The sequence below is a fragment of the Dipodomys merriami genome, unplaced genomic scaffold (assembly GCF_024711535.1).
Source record: "Dipodomys merriami isolate MVZ:Mamm:240054 unplaced genomic scaffold, mDipMer1.0.p SCAF_122, whole genome shotgun sequence".
Lineage (NCBI taxonomy): Eukaryota > Metazoa > Chordata > Mammalia > Rodentia > Heteromyidae > Dipodomys > Dipodomys merriami.
In genome coordinates this window covers 2,652,929-2,673,197 of record NW_027202516.1, presented here as the reverse complement: position 1 = coordinate 2,673,197, position 20,269 = coordinate 2,652,929, and the positions used below count along the sequence as shown (strand labels likewise).

The 20,269-nt window shown below is 50.3% G+C and overlaps 1 protein-coding gene across 2 annotated transcripts; it reads left to right on the top strand.

Annotated features, from left to right (window-relative positions):
* Positions 1–601: 601 nt before the first annotated feature.
* Positions 602–19,193, top strand: Fbxo9 (F-box protein 9). Of its 2 annotated transcripts, none has more exons than XM_070017289.1 (13): positions 602–921; positions 5,447–5,530; positions 7,673–7,831; positions 8,590–8,647; positions 10,700–10,799; positions 11,363–11,493; positions 12,875–12,989; positions 13,343–13,461; positions 13,660–13,750; positions 14,796–14,891; positions 15,169–15,262; positions 16,559–16,710; positions 18,636–19,193. In XM_070017289.1, exons 1-13 carry the CDS (start codon positions 919–921, stop codon positions 18,742–18,744), a joined length of 1,311 nt encoding a protein of 436 aa, XP_069873390.1. In that variant the 5' UTR covers positions 602–918; the 3' UTR covers positions 18,745–19,193. The 2 variants fall into 2 exon arrangements, with proteins under 2 accessions (XP_069873390.1, XP_069873391.1); XM_070017290.1 differs by having other exon boundaries at positions 603–921; positions 5,451–5,530.
* Positions 19,194–20,269: the final 1,076 nt, after the last annotated feature.

Here is a 20,269-nt window from a genome sequence, read left to right as displayed (position 1 = left end):
GCGGAAAACTACAAATCCCAGAGTGCCTCGCGGGCGCCACCCCGGCATAACCCGGGCTTCGAGCCTCACAACCTCCCGTCCTCCCCCGTTGCGCTCTGGGACTTGTAGTCAGGCTAGTCTCGCGAGGATCGTTCTCTCACGCTCCCTCGGCCGGATCCCATCCTCTTCCCCGCTCTTAACCCTTCGGTTTTATTCCAATGTTTGTAGCAGCGTGTGGCCTGACCCCACGTGGCGACAGTCCCTGGTGTACGTCTAGTTTGTCCTCTAGTTTCTCGCTCAGTCTGAAGACCCTTTTGAGATGATGACGTTTACCACCGGGCAGGACGCGCGTGCTGAGTCTGAAGCTCGGTGTCGCCTCACGTAGTAGATGCACACAGTAGGTCCCCGTCCGCGAGGCCGCACCGAACCCACGCAGGTGACCAGCGAGGCCCCGCCTCCGGCCGCCGCGGTCGCTCCGCGCACGCCCAGTGCGTCGCGGGCGCCACTGCAGCCACCGCGCGCAAGCCCCGTGCGTCGCGAGTCTCCTCGGCGGCCGCTCCGCGCACGCCCGGTGCGTCGCTCCTGTCCGCCGTGGCCGCGCCGCGCAGGCCCAGTGCGTCGCCTGTCTCCGCAGCGGCGTCGCGGGTCTCCAGCAGGCCGGCGCTCCAGCTCGCTCTGCCCCGGCCCGCGGCTCCCGCGCTTCCTCGCGCCTCCCGCCGCCCGTCCTGGCCGCCGCTCCCGCGCGCCCGGACCTGGCCCCGACCCCGCGAAGATGGCTGCCGTACGCCGGGCCCGCAGTTACTGCCGCTGCCTGGTGCGCTTCTCCGACCGAGAACTCTGCTAAGCCCGCCGCGGTAGACAGGCAGGAGTAGACACCGGACACGGCCGCTCCGCGGGCGGCGCCGGAGCCGGCCCCGGGCCGCAGCCCGCCCGGCCAGCATGGTAACCGGGGGCGGGGGCCTGGGCGGGTGACGCGGGCGGCCGGGTCCGGGGCAACCGGGGCGGGGGCCGGCCCCACGCGAGGCCGGGGTCCTGAGGACCGCGGAGGAAGCCTCCCCCTGGGGGCGCACCGAGGTGCCGAGCGTGGGCTGCGTGCGCACCCGCGTTCGGGGAGCCCTGGCCGCCCGGACACTTGTTGCCCGCGCCCCGGAGAGAGGCCGAGCGAGGCCGGCCTCCAGGAGTTACCCAGGCTCCTGCCCGCGGGCGCCCCGTCCTGGGCGGCCCGTCGGCCTCCGGCCGGGGCCCTGCCGGCCGCTGGAGGACCCTGGTGCCCTCACGGCCGCCACCGCCCCTTCTCGGCCATCCGGATGGCAGGACGAGCCAAGTCCGGCGCGGACCCCGGCGCCAGGGACCTGAATGTGCCTAAAGATCCCTGTCCGCGTACTTAGATGTGCCGGGTAGAGAGGTTCCATCCGTCACGCCACCACGCACACCTCTCCCCCTCATGCTTTTTGCTAGAGGGTGCCTTTGTGCCGGTCCTGGGGCCTGAACAGGGCCTGGGCTGTGTCCCTTTAGATTTTTCACTCAAGGCCAGTACATTTGAGCTACACCTCCTCTTCCTCCTTTGTGGTGGTGAATGGGAGGTAAGAGTCACATAGAGTTTCCAGTTCCGGCTGGCTTTGAACTGCAGCCCTCAGATCTCAGCCTCCAGCGTCCCAAGGATTTCAGGCATGGGCTGGTGCCCAGCCCCCTCCCCCATCTTTTTTTTTTTTTTTTTTTTAAATATAAAGTACATTGACAGAATGGTTTTATTTTATATAGCTAATCTAGAGGAAAGAAAACACACTGGTTGACTCTTCCAGACTTTCTGGAGTCATTTTCTAGTGAGGATTAAGTGCTTAACCTTTCCCTTTCCCTAATCCCACCGGTGAAACCAAAGTGACAGGAAGAAGACAGCTGCCCGAGGGAAAGGTGATACTCAGGTCAGGCTCAGTCATGGAAACCAGAAACCTCTGGGCGCCCGTGGTGTTGAAGCTGGCTATGCGCGCTCAGTCAACACCAGGTCTTGTTTTTTGTGTCAGAATCAAGGTACTAGTGGACTAGAGCACTAGCTTAGCCAGGGAGGAAGGCATCTTGTTACAGATTTCCCATTTCCATCCTTGACCTTGAGGTCTGCAGTACATTCTGTTTACTCAGCCACACTTTTGAGCACCAAGACTGGCCTGGCATAGGTTAGACTTTGGTCCAATGCTACATCTTCAGCCTGAACAAACCAGAAGGTTGTTTGTGATCAAGAATGATGAAAAGGTACTTTAGAGATTACCATCTTTATACAGATGTCTTTCTTAAAGCCAAAGCCTTTCCTGAGAATCAACCAGTGTTTTGATCTTAAGGTTACAAAGGTGAGCAAGGTGTGTTCACTGTCTTCAGCGGAGGAAACAAATTATCTCAGCACAGAGTTAGGAGACACAAAGCAAAAGACGGCGTGGGTGCTCAGCGAGCCCACACCTGGATGGTAAAGGTTGAGGACAAGTAGCCAAAGTGAGGAGGAAGGTTCCAAGTAGAGAGAGCAGCTCAATCTGACTGCTCACCAAGAGTCAGGAGGCTAGATTACTATGAGAAAACCCTACAGTACTATCCTTTCCCACCTGTTGGGTTTGAAGTTTACAGTGAAAAGTCAGACTTAGTGAGAAGACAAGGGGACTTCTCAGTGGGAGGCAAATATGCCACGTACCTGCCTGTGTTCCTACCAGAAAAGCCGTGAGAGAACTGACTTACAAAGGAGGAGGCATATTCATGCTCAGGGTCCTAGAGGAGCCTCTCTGGGCCTCTGACAAAACATCACGTGATGGCTGGAGTGTGCGCCAGAACGGGCAGAAGAGGAGGGTACCACAGTCCACCCTTAGGACCTGAGGACTTCCCGGAGCTCCACCACCTCCCAGGAGCACCAGCCTGGGGCCCATCCATTACCATGTGGGAGCAGCTGCTGCTTTATTAATTTCCTCCCTGATCCACCCTTTCTAGTGTGCCCAGCATTATGCCCTGCTGTAACTAGTGGAGTATTGCCGGCACCCCTCTTGTGGCCTGGCTGCCAGAGATAAGGCTGGCAGCATTGCACTGTAATGCTGTGTAAGAAGACTGGTTAATCTGTTTATCTGTGGTTCTAGAAGCATTTCCACCCCCTGGAATGAGGCAATAGCTTCAATTTGCCTTGTGAAACCCTCCTGCCTTTGGAATGGATGAAGTTGGTTTTATTGTTACCACTAGCTGAGCAGCAAGGTCATTTCCCTGATTGCCCCATTTTTGTATAGAACTCATCACACCAAGTGCTGAGCAGGCTCTGTTTCCTAATAATGTATTAGCAAACGGAGGAACTGAGGCAAGCTTCCGTGTCCGGGAGTGGCAGGAGTCGTGGAAGGATAAGTAGAGGGACTTGGAATCAGACCTTCGTTAGCCCACGGTCGCATTCAGTCAGTCATCCAGGCCAGCCTTATTCCACTGCAGAGCACTCCAGTGTGTTGAGATGGGATTTATAAAACAGATTAAACAAAGATGTCTTTTGATAAAAAGCACTCCCAGCTATAGTACTTTGACTAATGACTTTCCTATTGAAAAACAGAAGTCGTTCTGATAGAACATGTTCACTAGTGTGTCAGTTACATAAAAGAAGGGCCATCTTTCATGGTAATCATTTATATAATCCACAAAATAAACATTGCTGAGCTCTATACCACTCAAATTAATTTCTCCAGCAGAGTTGTTCTCAGTTACCTTGGGAAGCATTTTAAACTGGAGCTTGGAAAAGTTGTTCATTTCACACTATTAAAAAAAATAAAGTAGCTGGGCATAGTGGCTCACACCTATAATCCTAGCTATTCAAGAGGCTGAGATCTGAGGATCACGATTCAAAGCCAGCCCAGGCAGAACAGTCTGTGAGACTCTTTATCTCCAATAAACCACCAGAAAACCAGAAGTGGCACTGTGGCTCAAAGTGGTAGAGTGCTAACCTTGAGCAAAAAAAGCTCAGGGACAATACGAATCAGTTTTGTCTGATAGGTGTCACTCAAGTTCCCTTTGAAGAAGATATCTACAAAGAAGCAACTTTGTGTCATTGGCATAAAACAATATAATAGTCTGGAGTTTGTGGATATAAATGTTGGAGTTCTCTCTTTTTCTTAGTTGGCCTGAGCTGATTGTGTTTGGAACGGCAGTAGCACTTGGCCAACTGCATTTCCTTTCTTTCCTCATCTAAAACACATCACCCACAAGGCAGTCTTGGGAAAGCAAGAAACCTCTTACGAGAATCTAGTCAGGCCTGCTTGAGCCAGCCACAATTCACATGAAATAGAAGGATAAAGGGGCATGTTTAGTGACACCTCAGCAACACCTAAGCTCTACAGAGAGGTCTCCACGCTCATCAGAAGCTACAAGAAATGGGCGGGGCCAGGAGAAGATGAGAAAAGAATCGAGAAATTTCAACCAACTGCAGTAGTGAGCCTTATTTAAACCTTGATTTCACAGACTTAAATGTGTACATTTTACATCCTCAGAACTATGAATACTGAAAGTTCATATTTGATATTGAGGAGTTGTTGATAATTATTGAAAGTGAGCCATGGTTACTTGAGGATTAATTATTGTTGTATTTACAGTTGAATAAATCTCATAAAAAGTTAAAATAGGGCTGGGAAGGTGGCTTATTGGTAGAGTGCTTGCCTTGCATGCATGAGGCCCTGTGTTCCATTCCTCAGCACCACATAAGCAGAAAAAGTCAGAAGTGGCACTGTGGCAAAAGTAGTAGAGCACAAGCCTTGAGCTGAAGAGCTGAGGGACAGCACCTACGCCCACAGTTCAGGCCCACAACCGACAAAAAAAAAAGTTAAAATACATTTGGTTTTGCCAAACACTGATGGCTCATGCCTGTAATCCTAGCCATTCAGGAAGTGGAGATCTGAGGATTGTGGTTCAAAGCCAGCGCAGGCAGGAAAGCCAATGATACTCTTACCTCCAACTAACCACTAAAAGCCTGGAAGCGGAGCTGTGGCTCAAGTGGTAGAGTTCTAGCCTTGAGTGAAAGAGCTCAGGGATGGTACCCAGGCCCTGAGGTGAAGCCTCAAGATCAGCAAAAACAAAACACTGAAAACTTCCACTTGGTTTTATAGAACCAAGAAGGAAAACCAAAATGCTTGATTTTGTTTCGTTTTGTTTTTCTAAAAAAAAATAGTTTTCCTTGGATTGTAGGAAGGAACCAGCATCACCCAGGACATGTGTCTTGTCCAGCCACTCAGGAAAGAAGGACTTGGATTACTTCATTTAGGACTAGGATAGTTTGGAGATGGACAAAGGTTCACAGTGATGGAGCTCTCGTTTGAAGCACGGATGTGCTTTCCAGGCTCGTTTCTTTTGTCCCCGCTCTGGTGGTTTGGTGGGCTCCACAGCCGAACTTGATGTTGAGGTAGAAGAAGTGAGGACAGATGAGGGAGGCTGGTGTTCACACATCCCTCATGTTATTTTGGTTTTCCCTCAGGCAGAAGCTGAGGAGGATTGTCATTCTGACGATGTCAGAGCCGGGGACGGGGAAAACGAGAGTCCTGCTGAATCAGACCTGCAGGTACGTACTGTGATGCACACAGTCCTCTCTCCCAGGCCCAGGCTGGACTCAGGGCGGAACTGGGCTGGGGCGGTGGTGGGCCACAGGTTCTTGTTTGTACTCAGTGTAACAGGATTTTCCGTGCTTTATAGCATACTTAAAATATGTTGACGGACTTCTTTAGTGAAAAGGTATCAGTAATTGTTGCTATGTAACTGTGAGGTAAGAATTACTCAAAATAAGCCTTAACAGACTTAAGCTCATCACCTTTAAGAAAAATATTGGCACATGTGGCCACTTAAAAGTTTAAAGCCTCAGTATTACAAAAGGCATCATAACTCAAGCTAAAAGAAATAGAACAAGTTTACTATGTAGGCAGACCTGCTATCCTTAGGCAGAGCACTTGTAAATTAGAGGAACACGGGCTAGAAAGATGGAAGTGGATGGCTAATGGAAAGAAGTATTAAATATTTGAAAGTATATAATTAGCTTTGTTAATAATTTTAGTCAGTTTGGCGAATAATGTCTCTTGCCATGGGGGGCGGGCGGGAGGCAATTGTGAATGTCCACAGCATTTTGGAAGGGCAGATGGGCTAAATACAAAGCAGATGTCCCAATCAGTTCTTTTCCAGGGTGGACCAAAGGAAGTGTAAAGTGTGCAGATAAGCCTGAGCATAGGTGTTTGTTGTACCATCATGTGCTTGCATAGAAAAGATAAATGTAGCTGGGCACCAGTGGCTCATGCCTGTAATCCTAGCTACACACGAGGCTGAGATCTGAAGATGACAGTTCAAAGCCAGCCCAGGCAAGAAAGTCCATGAGACTCTTATCACCAATTAACCACCAGAAAACCAGAAGTGGTGCTGTGGCTCAAGTGGTAGAATGCTCGCCTTGAGCTGAAGAGCTGAGGGACAGTGCCCAGGCCCAGAGTTCAAGACCCACGACCAACAACAACAACAAAACATAAAATCTGATGGTGTGTTAAGGAAGGGTGCCTTCATGCAGCAAAATACACTGCAGCCACAAAAAAGAATGAAGTGAATCTTTGTGCATTAAGATAGGAAAACTTCCCTGAATGAACTGATAATAAGCTGACAAGCTTTTAGACTGTGTGTGTGTGGCCCGAAGACCTTAAGTCAGAGATGAGCAAGTGCACGAGAGAAGTACACGTGGGACTCGAAGCAGTGTAAAGAATATGAGGAAAACCTGAGCTGGGTATTTTCTACCTTCAAAGAAAAGGAGACCGGGAGTCACTTGCACAGTGCAGCCCGGCCTTTAGGAGGGAGGCAGGTGGGGCTGCCTGGCGGAGGTTTCTCTAGATGGACGAGGGGGGTGGGGTCTGGTGCGGTCTGCAGGGGTGCACTTTCCCAGCTGGCCTCTCCTTGGCCACTGGGTGGGGACTGGGATCGCCAGGTCCATTCCCAAAGGGCTGGGGGCAGTTCTTCCCACAGCCCGCCACATCAGGGGTACCTTTGGGGTTTTGTTTGTTTTTACAGTTTTTAAAGCATGTGAAGCTTTTTCTGTAAAAATGTCTCTGGTACAGTACGGAATATTTATGAGAAGGGTTTTGCTCTCACTGCTGTCCATCAGATGATATTTACACACAGATTATTGGAAGCTCAGTGCCTAAGTCATTTTCAATTCTAATTAAAACGTGGGTTTCCTACATTGGTAAGCTGTTGCCGTGGTACAGTTTTTAAGTTTTAAGCAGGTTTAAAAATTTAACAGGCCTGAGTTAAACCCAAGGCTTGCCTTGTTGGGCTGACGCTTTACCACTTGGGCCACATTCCAGCCCTGTTTCTTGCCAGTTAGTTTTGAGGATTTTGATTCCTGTGCAGGTGTGTATCTGAGATCAGCTCTTCCTGCTCCTTCCCGTTGTTAGGATTAAAGACACTGGCACTGTACCCTGCTGTGGGTTATGGGAGATCTCTAACTTTTTTGCCCAGACTAGCCTGCAACTATTATCCTCCTGATCTCAAGTAACGAAGATTACAGGAGTACACTGGTGCTTGGCCTTGAAAATTACCATAAGACAATGTTTAGTGGGTATTTGTTGTGTGGTCTTAGAACGAAGAGGCCCAGAAGTAGATACCAGGCATGTTCACATATTGTCCCAGGCTAGCCCCCTTCCTGCTACATCCTAAAACACTTATATCCTCCTAGGCGCAGCTGCAGATGTTCCGGGCTCAGTGGATGTTTGAGCTTGCCCCGGGAGTGGGGTCGAGCGGCTTGGAAGCTCAGCCTTGCAGAGCAGCAAGAGGCGCCCTGCTAAAAGCAGCGGCAGACACCAAAGGGAAACAAGAACTGGCAAAGGAAGAAAAGTTAAGTATTGAAGAGGTTCTAACAAGTTACCTTTTTAGCACATAGGAATGTTCACTGATATAGCGAGCTCGTTATCTGTAATGCCTGAACACGTAACATACATAATAAAAGAGCTTTTCCTCAGCCAGGAGTGGTAGGGCAGGCCCATAACCACAGCACTCAGGAGGCTGAGGCAGGAGGACTGGAAGTTCCAGGAAAGCTAGTGAGACAAAGCTGGTGCTCTACCACTTGAGCTATCTCTCCACTCCAGCTTTTTGGTGGTTAATTGGAGATGAGAGTCTCATGAGGTCTTTTCCTGCTCAGGCTGGCTTTTGAACCATGATCCTCAGATCTCAGCCTCCTGAGTAGCTAGGATTATAGGTGTGAGCCCCTAGTGCCCAGCATTTGCACACTTTTTAAGTGTGCTAGAACAGTGCTTTGTTGACTATGTGACCTGTGGACATTTTCTCCCAGCTGGTGGCCCATGTTGTTTGGCAGAGCAAAGCTCTAATGAGGTCAGCTCACTCCTCTCTCTTCTATGGGTATGGTAGTCGTAGGTCTCAAGGTTTTCCTATAAACATTTTTAGGTTTTATGTCTTACCTTTAGTGCACGACCCCTGTGTTACCACTCAGGTGAGGCGTGGGCTGAGGTTTAGGTCACAGTGAGTCTTGTCTGGATAGTGAGCAGCCAGCGCCAGGTGTGGGAAAGGCTCTGCTCTTTGCACTCGTTGTTAGTACAGATTTCCAGTTTATTTTCTTTTGTTCTTGTCCTTCCATAGGCGAGAGAACTCTTCCTGAAGGCAGTAGAGGAGGAACAAAACGGAGCCCTCTATGAAGGTAACCCTCTGGTGTGCGTAGGCCATCCGCCACCCCGACGGTGCCCGCTCTCTGTACTGGGACTTATTTAGGATAACTTCAGCCTCCATATTCTGAAATCAGTTTTTAAATAAAGATGAAAATGTGTACATGACTCATCTTCAGAAGATATTGATTTTTGTGCATTTCATTTTAGTGTTAATAAAATTCATTTTAAAATGACTTCAGTTTAAATTCATTTTAAAATGACTGTGCTCCTTTTGTAGGAAGGAAACCTTTTACCAAAGGAATATACTTCACAGTTCTTTTTTTTCTTTCTTTTTTTTTTCTGGCTAGTACTGAGGCTTGAACTCAGGCCTTTGCACTCACTCAGTGTGCTTGCTTGCAGCTGGTACTCTACTGCTTGAGCCATGCCTCCAGCCCATCTTTTTGGACATGGAGTACCATGGACTTTTCTGCCCAGGCTGGCTCAAACCACAGTCTTCTTTATCATCCTCCTTAATAGCTAGAATTAATAGGCATGAGCCACTGGTACCCAGCTAATTGTCTCTCTTAATAACCCTAAGAAATGAAGATGGGTAGAGGTATCGCTCAGTGATGGAGCACCTGCAGTGCCCTGGATTCAGTCTCTAATTCTGAGGGAAAAAGGAGAAATAAGATGCTCACTTAACAGCTCTTAGATTGGACTGTTTTCCACATGAGGACTTTTTATATTAAAGCTAATAACTGGGAGCTGGCAGGTGGCTCATACTTACAATCCTAGCTACTTCAGAAGCTGAGATTGGGAGGATCTCAGTTCAAGGCAAGCCTGAGCATACATGTGAGGCCCCCTGTGACCCCGTGGAGGAAGTGTAAATAGGGGCATGGAGATGCAAGCCCGCCTGGACAAAACGATAGCTCCCTGGCCAAGCAGCTCACCCCTGTCTATAATCCTAGCTACTCAGGAGCCTGAGAGACCTGAAGTTTGAAGCCAGGCAGGAGGCATGGCTCAAATGGGAAAGTGTTAGCCAAGCAAGGCCCCAAGTTTAAGTCCCAATGCCAGCAAAAAAAAAAAAAGGTTGGAGGTATGTCTCAAGTGGTAGAGTACCTGCTTAGCAAGTGCAAAGCCCTGAGCTCACATCCTATTACCACCATAAAAAAAAGTAATAATTGGGCCATGAAAAACGCTTATTCTTGAATCATTGGAAAATAGGAAAAAGAAGTAATTTAAAAGGGTTCAGTTGGTCAAGTTCTGACATAGTCTTCATTAGTGTGTAAGTATCTGAGCTCTAATTAATATATGGTAATTCATGTAGAATATTAGAATGTGGCAGAATATGTCATGCAAGTGGGAAAAGCTCTGGCCAGCTTTATAGCCCTGGGTTCCACAGTCTCTCTGTCCAGGGAAGTTATTGGATATTACAACTACAAATCAGCTGACAAAAGAATTACATTTAAGGGTTTTTAGCTAAATAAGAGTAGCTTGGCATGGATGCCAGTGGCTCACTTGTAATTCTAGCTACTCAGGAGGCTGAGATCTGAAGATTGAGGTTTGAAGCCAGCCTGAACAGAAAAGTCCCTGTGAGACTCTTATCTCCAATTAATCACTCAAAAATCAGAAGTGGCACTGTGGCTTAAAGTGGTAGAGTGCTAGCCTTGAGCAAAAGAGCTCAGGAACAGTGCCTAGGTCCTGAGTTCAAGCCCCACAACCCCCCAAAAAGAAAAAAAGTACCTTGGCTAAAGGAAATTGAATTTGAAGTATGAAATCCAAAATCTTCATTATATTCTTTCTAATTTTCTTCAACTCTGTCTAGAAAGAAAATTTACTTATAAGTGTTTTATTGTGGCTAAAAACAATTGCATTTTTAGACTCAGAGCTAACCATTTTAGCTTTAAGAACTAATACAGTTTCTTTCTGAGCAGTAAGGTTTAGGAGATCAGTTTGTTTAGGGAGCTACTGCAACATGTAAAAAAAAAGAGAATTTGATTGTTTGTAAAGCAGGTTAGTGAATTCAAGTACAGTTAAGGATACTCAGAGTAAAGTAAATGACAGAACGTTGCATGTAGCTGATACAGCTCCGTTTCTTCTTTTAGCCATCAAGTTCTACCGCAGGGCTATGCAGCTTGTGCCTGATATTGAGTTCAAGATTACGTACACGCGGTCTCCAGATGGCGACAGCGCTGGAAACACGCAGTGCGTATTCGCTGTGGAAGGAAGCAGTGCCACGCCTCATTTTTAGAACTCTGAACAGTTTGCATGCTTTGGTAGATGATTTGTGGATCCTAAGTTCTTTTCAAATTAGGTATTTTCCTCTTTAAAGATAAAGTAAGTGATAAGGCACATCTACTAGAAAACCTTAGTAGGTATTTTAAGTAACTTCTGTATATTTTATTTTGTTTGATTAGAAAGAATTAGGACCACATACAGAATTTATTGATACAAGGATTTCAAATCACTTGAAGTCTATCACTAACCCATAACATCTCTACACTAAAACTAGGTCTCAATACCTGAACCTAGAAAACTTAATTCTCTCTGGATAATAATTTCTAATGCTTTACTCTGAAAATTTCAGTTTAGAACCATTGCTACACTTCTAAAAAGCAATATGAAAATTGGCTTTTAGATGACTTACCGAAGCAGATCTGAAAGTTCTATGCAAGTGTTTCTGGCTATATGTTTGTGGTTACAGGATTTAATTCCTTTCTCCCTCCCTCCCTCCCTCCCTCCCTCCCTCCCTCCCTCCCTCCCTCTAGCATGGAGGACAGTGACACCAGCAGCAAGATGGCAGACCTGCTGTCCTGCTTCGAGCAGCAGCTCACGTTTCAGGAATCTGTGCGCAAGCTGTGTCAGCCTGAGCTGGAGAGCAGCCAGACTCACATATCAGGTGTGGCCGTGTCTCAGTGCAGCGCTGGAGGGGCTGGCCCCGCTGCCAAGCGCTCTGCCGTCAGGCCCGGTGTTGCATGAACGCTTAGAAACTCACGCACTGCTTTTCCTAGGCTAAAACATGGGCTTCAATTGAGGGATTTTTTTTTCCCCCCAGAGGAGGACAATTTAAAATTTTCAAGGACGTAAACATAACCTTTTCAGTGTTCATCTAATACAGTGTAACAAACAACCCCGTGTGAGTTGCATGCTTAGAATAGATGATGCCACACACTGACTTTGTTTTTTTGGGTCCGGTCGTGGGGCCTGAACTCTGGGCCTGGGCACTGTCCCTCAGCTCTTCAGCTCAAGGCTAGCGCTCTACCACTTGAGCCACAGCACCACTTCCGGGTTTTTTTTTCTGCTTATGTGGTACTGAGGAATTGAACCCAGGGCCTCAGGCATGCAAGGCAAACGCTCTACCACTGAGCCACCTTCCCAGCCCCCACACACTGATTTTAATGTGTCCCGCTGATGAGAATCTTGTAAGGAAAAGTTACACTTTTATACAAGTAGCCTCAAATAGATTCTATACTGAGAACACCCCCGTGACCATGGCATGACTGTTAGGTAGCTATGTAGACTCATGCTTGAGGTTGGTGCGGTACTGGGACTGCGTGAGGTCTGGGTGGTACTGGGACTACGTGAGGTCTGGGTGGTACTCAGACTGCATGGGGTCTGCGCGGTACTGGGACTGCGTGAGGTCTGGACGGTACTAGGATTGCGTGAGGTCTGGGCGGTACTCGGACTGTGTGAGGTCTGGGCGGTACTGGGACTGCGTGGGGTCTGGGCGGTACTGGGACTGCGTGAGGTCTGGGCGGTACTGGGACTGCGTGAGGTCTGGGCGGTACTGGGACTGCGTGAGGTCTGGGCGGTACTGGGACTGCGTGAGGTCTGGGCAGTACTGGGACTGCGTGAGGTCTGGGCGGTACTGGGACTGCGTGGGGTCTGGGCGGTACTGGGACTGCGTGGGGTCTGCGCGGTACTGGGACTGCGTGGGGTCTGCGCGGTACTGGGACTGTGTGGGGTCTGCGCGGTACTGGGACTGTGTGGGGTCTGGGCGGTACTGGGACTGTGTGGGGTCTGGGCGGTACTGGGACTGCGTGAGGTCTGCGCGGTACTGGGACTGCGTGAGGTCTGGGCGGTACTGGGACTGTGTGGGGTCTGGGTGGTACTGGGACTGCGTGAGGTCTGCGCGGTACTGGGACTGCGTGAGGTCTGGGCGGTACTGGGACTGTGTGGGGTCTGGGTGGTACTGGGACTGCGTGAGGTCTGGGCGGTACTGGGACTGTGCATGTGAAGGTGCAGCACGGCTAGGCGAGTCACGGAGATGTCTTGCGCAGCACTGCCAATGGAGGTCCTGATGTACATCTTCCGGTGGGTGGTGTCCAGCGACTTGGACCTCAGGTCACTAGAGCAGCTGTCCTTGGTGTGCAGAGGATTCTACATCTGTGCCAGGTACTGACCTCAGTTTTTCTTCCTCTTGAAAAGAAGGCTGGTGCAAAGCCAGCCTACACAGAAAAGTTTCAGAGACTTTTATCTCCAATGAAGCAGCAAAAATCTGAAAGTGGGGGTGTGGCTCAAATGGTAGAACACCAGCCTTAAGTGAAAAAAACTAAGGGAAAGTGCCCTGGCCCTGAGTTGAGGCCCCAGTACTGCCACAGAAAAGGGCAGAGCCTTGCCTTGTCATTGAGTCTCTGCCCACACCTTGTACGTAGCACTGTTTGACTTGAAAAACCGCTGGTAGCAAAAGGTGTATCTGCCCGGAGGGAGGTAGCTTGTATTTATTGCCATTGTGCTTTTTTACCTAGAGATCCTGAAATATGGCGCCTGGCCTGTTTGAAAGTGTGGGGCAGAAGCTGCATTAAACGTTTCCCCTACGCGTCCTGGAGAGAGATGTTCCTAGAGCGGCCTCGCGTCCGTTTTGATGGTAAGCCTGCTCAGAGCCTAGGGGAAGACTCTTCTGTGCTCTTGTGATCCATAGTGCATAGCTTACTCTTCCACAGCGGACCCAAGAAGCAGATCAAAAGGAAACCTCAATAAAAAAATAAAGCTGAACATGGGTTACGTGCTGGTAACTTTCAGTTTTCTTACACTCCTTAAAAAAAATATCTTACTTTTTCCCTAGGTGTGTATATCAGCAAAACCACATACATCCGCCAGGGGGAGCAGTCTCTGGATGGTTTCTACCGAGCCTGGCACCAGGTGGAGTACTACAGGTATTCTGGCATGAGCTGCCGCCAGGCCCGCTCTCCACTGTTAGCATGGCACTTATACTTTGTCCTGCCTCACTTTTGGTTTGTCCCCACACGGCCCCCCAAACTCAAAAGGTGAGCCCCCACCGTGTCATTCTCTGCAGCCTCTGACTGCGGTGTGGAGCGCTCCCTGTCCCCCGCCCACATGCACAGGACCGTTTTCACTTAGGAATAGCTGCGTGTGCACACTGATGGCGCTCACTTGTGTGTGGCATTCACTAGCACTTCAGGCAAACACAAAAAAGCTATATGTAGTGGATTTTCATTGAGTGAGGAAAGTTGAAAGTGCCACTTCCCTCTATGGAAGATGAAATGCCTGCAGCTCTGTTATCACATCAGCTTCAAGGAGTTCACAAATACAGTGAATCTTTTTTTTTTGGGGGGGGGGGGGTCCGGTCGTGGGGCCTGAACTCTGGGCCTGGGCGCTGTCCCTCAGCTCTTCAGCTCAAGGCTAGCGCTCTACCACTTGAGCCACAGTGCCACTTCTGGCTTTTTCTTTTTGCTTATGTGGTGCTGAGGAATCGAACCCAGGGCCTCATGCATGCAAGGCAAGCGCTCTACCAGTGAGCCACCTTCCCAGCCCCACAAATACAGTGAATCTTGACTGCTGTTACCCTCTCATCATTCTGCCCCATCCCTCTCAAGCCACTAAGGTTTTTTGTTTGTTGTGTTAGTCCTGGGGCTCGAACTCAGGACCTGTGCTCTGTCCCTGAGCTCTTTTGCTTAAGGTAGCGATCTACCACTTGAACCACAGCTCCACTTCCAGCTTTTTTTGTGTGGTTAATTGGAGATAATAATCTGTTGGACTTTGCTTGCCTGGGCTGGCTTCAAACTACGATCCTCAGATCTCAGCCTCCTGTGTAGCTAGGATGACAGGTATGAGCCACAGGCTGAGCCTGTTTACTGATGGCTCATCCGTTCCCCGACCCATGGTTACGCTAGGGGCGGCTTCGGGTACTGGCCCCGGGGTATGATTGGTACTCTGTGTGTTGTGCTCCCTCTTCTGCAGGTACATCAGGTTCTTTCCAGATGGCCAGGTGATGATGCTGACCACCCCCGAGGAGCCCCCGGCCATCGTGCCCCGGCTGAGAACCAGGAGTACCAGGTAGTGTTGCTGCAGCCTCCTTGCCAGGCCTTATTCTCCGTGAACACAGCGGGGGCTCCTGGCTTGCTCCAGATGGTTTTAGGGCGCAGTGGCAGGGGCTGGAGGCAGACCTGGGAAGGCCTGCGCAGCCTCCAGCCTCCCTCCTGTAGGGCTGTGGAATCAAGGTTTAATCATCCTAGCCGATTCTTTTCTGGGCAGTTGGTGGCTGTTGTCATAATTCATAATTGTCTTGAAGACATAAATACATGGCTAATCGGTTTAAAATGTTATTTTTCAGGACTGATGCTATTCTGCTGGGTCATTATCGTTTGTCACAAGACACAGACAATCAGACCAAAGTATTCGCTGTGATAACTAAGAAGAAAGAAGAAGTGAGTTCCTGAATGGAGCGCCTCCCGCCTTGCTTCCCGTCCCCTGTGCTGTCAGCTAGAATGCTCAGAGCACTGTGCGTTCCTGACACCATTACGTAGGGACATGCAGGTGTCTCTGAAGACAGGTGGAAAGTTTGTTTTTGTTTTGTTGGTGGTGTGTACGTGTGCGTGCGTGCCAGTACTCAGGGCTTGAACTCAGGGCCTGAGCACTGTCCCTTAGCCTTTTTGCGAAGGCTAGCACTCTACCTCTTGAGCCATAGCTCCACGTCTGTCTTTTTGGTGGTTAATGGGAAATGAGAGTCTCAGGGACATTCTTGCTCAGGTTGTCTTTGAATTGCATTCCTCACATCTCAGTGTCCCAAGTAGCTAGGATTACAGCGTGAGCACGGGGCTTCTGTTGGAGCGCATATTGATTTTCTCTGGATGGTTTTCCTATTGTGGGTCAGGCTTTTACGTGTGGCACGGCGGTGCAGGGGCTCCTTGCAGTACCAGGCAGCGTTGTGCTTCACACGTTCCTTTCCCACTGTCTGTGACACGGAGGCTGCTTCGCAGAGGTGCCTGTGCACCCCACCCCCACCCCCACCAGCTCCTCCCAAGGTGGGCCTCCTTCTCCGTGGAGAATAAGCTTACCTACTGGAAGTAATCCTCTCTCCTTGTTCTTTCGAAAGGAAAACAAAGCCCAGCAGATGTGATTGCTGGAATGACTGTATCGTTGCATTCCTCTGTGTTCTTCTAACAGATGGAAGCCCTAGTGTTTACAGAGCTTGTGCGTAGTGCGTTTCTTCTGTCCTGTTGAGTCGAGCTGCACCGGGCTGCAGGTGTAAGGAGCAGGGCAGTGCACTGTCCTCGGGCACTCGTTGGGCATGGAACCCTTTTAGCATCGTGTGCCAGTGTGGTTAGGGCATGGCTCTGTCTGTGAGTCCTGTCAGCTTGGGGCCTCCCGTTCGCTTCTCTGCCTCCCGCTTGTAAGCTCCTGGGGAGGCCAGCTCCTTTCTGAGGGACAGAGGTTGTTGCTTGGTGATCATGATCCTGGCTTTCTTGAGGTCAAAAGTGTCTGGGAAGCCAGGTGTCCCTGGCTCACTCCTATCATCATAGCCACTTGGGAGGTGGAGATGAAGAGGATCAAGGTTCAAGGCCAGCCCAGGCAGGAAAGTTGGGAGACCCCTTCCCATTAGCACGTGTCGATCTTCCTAGACTGTGAGACTGTGACTGGGGACCAGGCAGGAACAGTGTCCCTCGCACATTTGCACAGACGTGAAGGGCCGTCTGGTAACGGCCCGCCCTTGTCTGCCACAGAAACCACTGGACTACAAGTACAGATACTTCCGCCGAGTTCCCGTGCAGGAGGCAGACCACAGCTTTCATGTGGGGCTGCAGCTGTGTTCCAGCGGCCACCAGAGGTTCAACAAGCTTGTCTGGATCCATCATTCCTGTCACATGACGTACAGGTGGGTAGGCATGGCGCTAGGGGTGCAGGCTAGCCCACGGGTTCTGCGGGGTTGGATTCCTCCGGGTCAGTGTTACAAACCCAAGCCACGAGGCAGCCCTGCTGCCGGGGAGGCAGCCCATGTGGGAGGAGGTGGGGCACCAGCGTCCGCCCGTGGCACCGGCGTGGCAGGGTGGTGGTGCCCCTGCATGGGCCTTCAGCCGGCTCGGCACCGAGCGCAGCGTGCTGGGCCCCTGGTGGTCCCAGGCCGTTTTTCTCTGCATTTGCTTTGTCTTTAGGGCCTGTATGTGATTACAGTAAACCCTAGTTAGAAAAATCAGGTGCTAAAAACCAGGAGCTCGTGTACTCCAAAGTCAGATCCGTCCGGTGATTCCCGTGTGGAGCTCTTTGCTGTACAGTGAGGAGGACTTGGGTTGGAGGAGCCCGAGAGAACGAGTGGTTAGAACGGGAGTTGGGAGATGGCGCATGCGTGCGTGTGACATTAAAGCTGGCAGGTGCGCCGCCCAGGCTGTCCGCTCACTTTGATTCCAAGTCCCAAGTGTCAGGAAAGAGGAAGCAGACGAAAGGGGAGGAGGCAGAGCCCCGCAGATGAGGTCAGGACTCAGTTCTGCTCGGAGGGATTCCCAGTACTACCCAGCCAAGTTGGAGGGGTGAGGATTGGGGGGGGTGGCGGGGGTGGGGGGGTGGTGGTGGGGGCTCCAGAGGGATTCCCAGTACTACCCAGCCTAGTTGGAGGAATGAGGAATGGGTGGGGAGGGGTGGGGGGGTGGGGATTGGATTTAAATAGAGCAGAGCCTGGGACTGCTCTGTTTGGGATTTATGATGTCCTTCTGTGCTTTCCAACAAGGCCAGGGTGGACTTTTGCTGAGAAGAGCTCAAGGGTAGGGATTCTGGTAAATTCCAGAGAGATTTTCAGGCGGGTCCGGGGGGAAGGTGGTTGGTGGACCAGGAGAGCAGCACTGCGTTATGAGAACACAGCAGATTCCCGCAGCCAAGAAGTATCGGTCAGCCCAAACCGTCCTTCCGCCAGCACCACCATTTCTGCCAGACGGGCTTCTCCACGTATCCAGAGGCCTGAAACCAGTGCAGACACTCACCTGTCCACCTCTCTCCTTTTTGTCATTCTCTGTAATCTCTCTCTCTCCCTCCCTCCCTCTTTCCCCCCCCTCTCCCTCCCCCCTTTTTTCCAAGAAAGAAACAACGTTTTAAGTGGAGCCATGCTCTGGACAGTGGCTTTTGGCTCAGGCTTGGCGGCCTGGGAAACTCGACTCATCTGTGGGTTTAGTAGGTGCTTGCGTAGCTGCTGAGTGTCGGGTTCAGTTGTCACAGTATTTTAGCAGTCCTTGTTTCTTGGGGTGGAGAGGGCGGAACAGCTATGGCAGCGCTGGTGCCCGCCCGCCGTGCACAGCAGTCGCACACACTCAGTTCTAAGAACGCAGCGCATTGGGAAGCACCTCTTAATTCAAACCTTAAATTGCTTATTGCTTTGACTTAGACACCTTAGGAGTATGTTTAAAGGGCATAATTTTTAAGGCATATTAATTGCCAAATATCAGAGAGAACCTAAATCTCCAGAAGGAGCATTATTAAATTATTGTGCAGGCAGACCATGTAACGTTACACAGCCATAGCAAATGGTTTCTGAACAATAGAGAAAATACCAGAATATCACAGGAAAAGGAAGCAAGCTTGCCAAAAGTGCACGGTCTCGATGTAGAGGTTGGGGTACTTGGGAAAAGCCAAGAAGCAAGGTGGGCGTGCGCCGGGGCTGGCCTGGGGGGGGCGGGTATTCGTAGCGGCTGTTCCTTGTACTTTGCCACAGTTGTTAAATGTTTCGGAATGCGCCACGTTACATTGCATTCCCTCTGCCCTGCACGCGCTGGAGCTCAGAGCTTGAGTTGAAGTTTCCTTGTCCTCTCTGTCCAGAGCCACCGGGGAGACGGCAGTGAGTGCTTTTGAGATCGACAAGATGTACACACCGCTGTTCTTTGCCAGAGTGAGGAGCTACACTGCCCTGTCGGAGCGGCCGCTGTGAGCTCCGCGCAGCCCTCTCCGTGTGACGGCATGAGCAGAGTGCAGAAGAGCACCTAAGTTATAAATGTACATATATATGGAATCGAAACTTATTTTAAATTGTTAGAATTCCTTTAAGAAGAGTATAAATTATTTTTTTTATTTAAGGGGATTGTTGATTCTTGGGATGTTGTGTTTTAAAATGTAAGTTTAAGCACATTTATGTTGCAAAATACCTTCATACAAGGAGAAAATCATGTCATTTTCCAAGCAGATTCGTGGGTAGATTTCTGTCGCGCAAGTCACCGCCCGATCACCCCAGTACTTTCCTGCATGGGGGCTCCTGCGCTAGTGCTCTTCCCGCATGACTTAGTGTCTCTGCACTAAAGCTCACAATGCGAAAACCTGTCTGGGTTTGTTTGAAGCTGTTTAACCAATAAAGATTTAAAAATGATGTTCCTTTCAAAGAAACCAATGTGGGTGATTGTTTATATTTCAGCAGCTTGGGGACAGCCAGCAGCGGCTCAAAACCTCCGCCTCAGTCCATCACTGGCCTCCGTAGAATCAGCCAGAGCGTAGCTATGTGCAGCGTGCAGATGTGGGAGGGGAAACAGCCCCTCAGCCCTCCAAGAACGGGCTCGGTCACCCTCAGTAAAAGCTCACCTCTCAGTGGTTTGAGGATCACATAAAACACCTGCACACAGTGAAAAATACAACTGGGGCTTGGCTCCAGGACTTTCCTGCCCAGGCTGGCTTTGAACTGTGATCCTCAGATCTCAGCCTCCTGAGTAGCTAGGATGACAGGCGTGAGCCACCAGTGCTTGGCTATGTACATCACTTGTGAGTAAATTTAATGGCTTCATGGTCCAATTGTAAGCTTTTAGACATTTTGGTTTTCTGCATTTCTGGAGTGAATGGAACTATGCCTCAGTCTTCAAATAGGCCTTCACTGCCCTGGAATTATTTCCAAGGAAAATTACTGAATCAAAGGGTAAATGTTACATATATATGGTTTTCATATCTACAGTTTATTTCTCTTGGCTATGGAGATGCATAAAGGGTTTCAGCATTATTACTCACGCTCGCTCACATCACACTCGTTCTTCCCACTTTAAATAATGCAGACTTCACTCGTACTTTCCTGTGCGTGTCTGCCTGCCTCCCACTGGAGGCAGCACCGTGGAGCCTGGTGCACCTTGGACAGAGGGGCTTCCCGTGACACGTCACGCGTGCGTCCATTACGCCTTAGACTCACCCTCTTGTTGCCTTGCACGTTCCCGCCTGCTCTGCGATCGGCAACTTCCTGCGTGGACACGGTAAAGCCTGGTGAACTCCGCGCTGCTGGAGAGCGGATGGCAAAGAGCTGGAACCCGCCTCGCCCGACAGAGTCTGCCCTGTCCTTTCACACGCGGTGATTCTCACTCTTAGGGGAGACCTCTCCCTCCTGCCTTCTCTGCGTCTCACGGCGGCCGCGCTCTTGCTGGGAGTCAGAGCCTGAGGAAGCCGGGGCGGTGTGGCGGGCTCCCCTGACGCCAGGCGGGGCCCCT

Bases quoted from the DNA above. Each gene is read 5' to 3' on its own strand.
- Fbxo9 (XM_070017289.1), top strand. The intron at 8,648-10,699 runs GTAACCCTCTGG...TTCTTCTTTTAG, and splicing joins AAACGGAGCCCTCTATGAAG to CCATCAAGTTCTACCGCAGG. The intron at 15,263-16,558 runs GTGAGTTCCTGA...TGTCTGCCACAG, and splicing joins TAACTAAGAAGAAAGAAGAA to AAACCACTGGACTACAAGTA.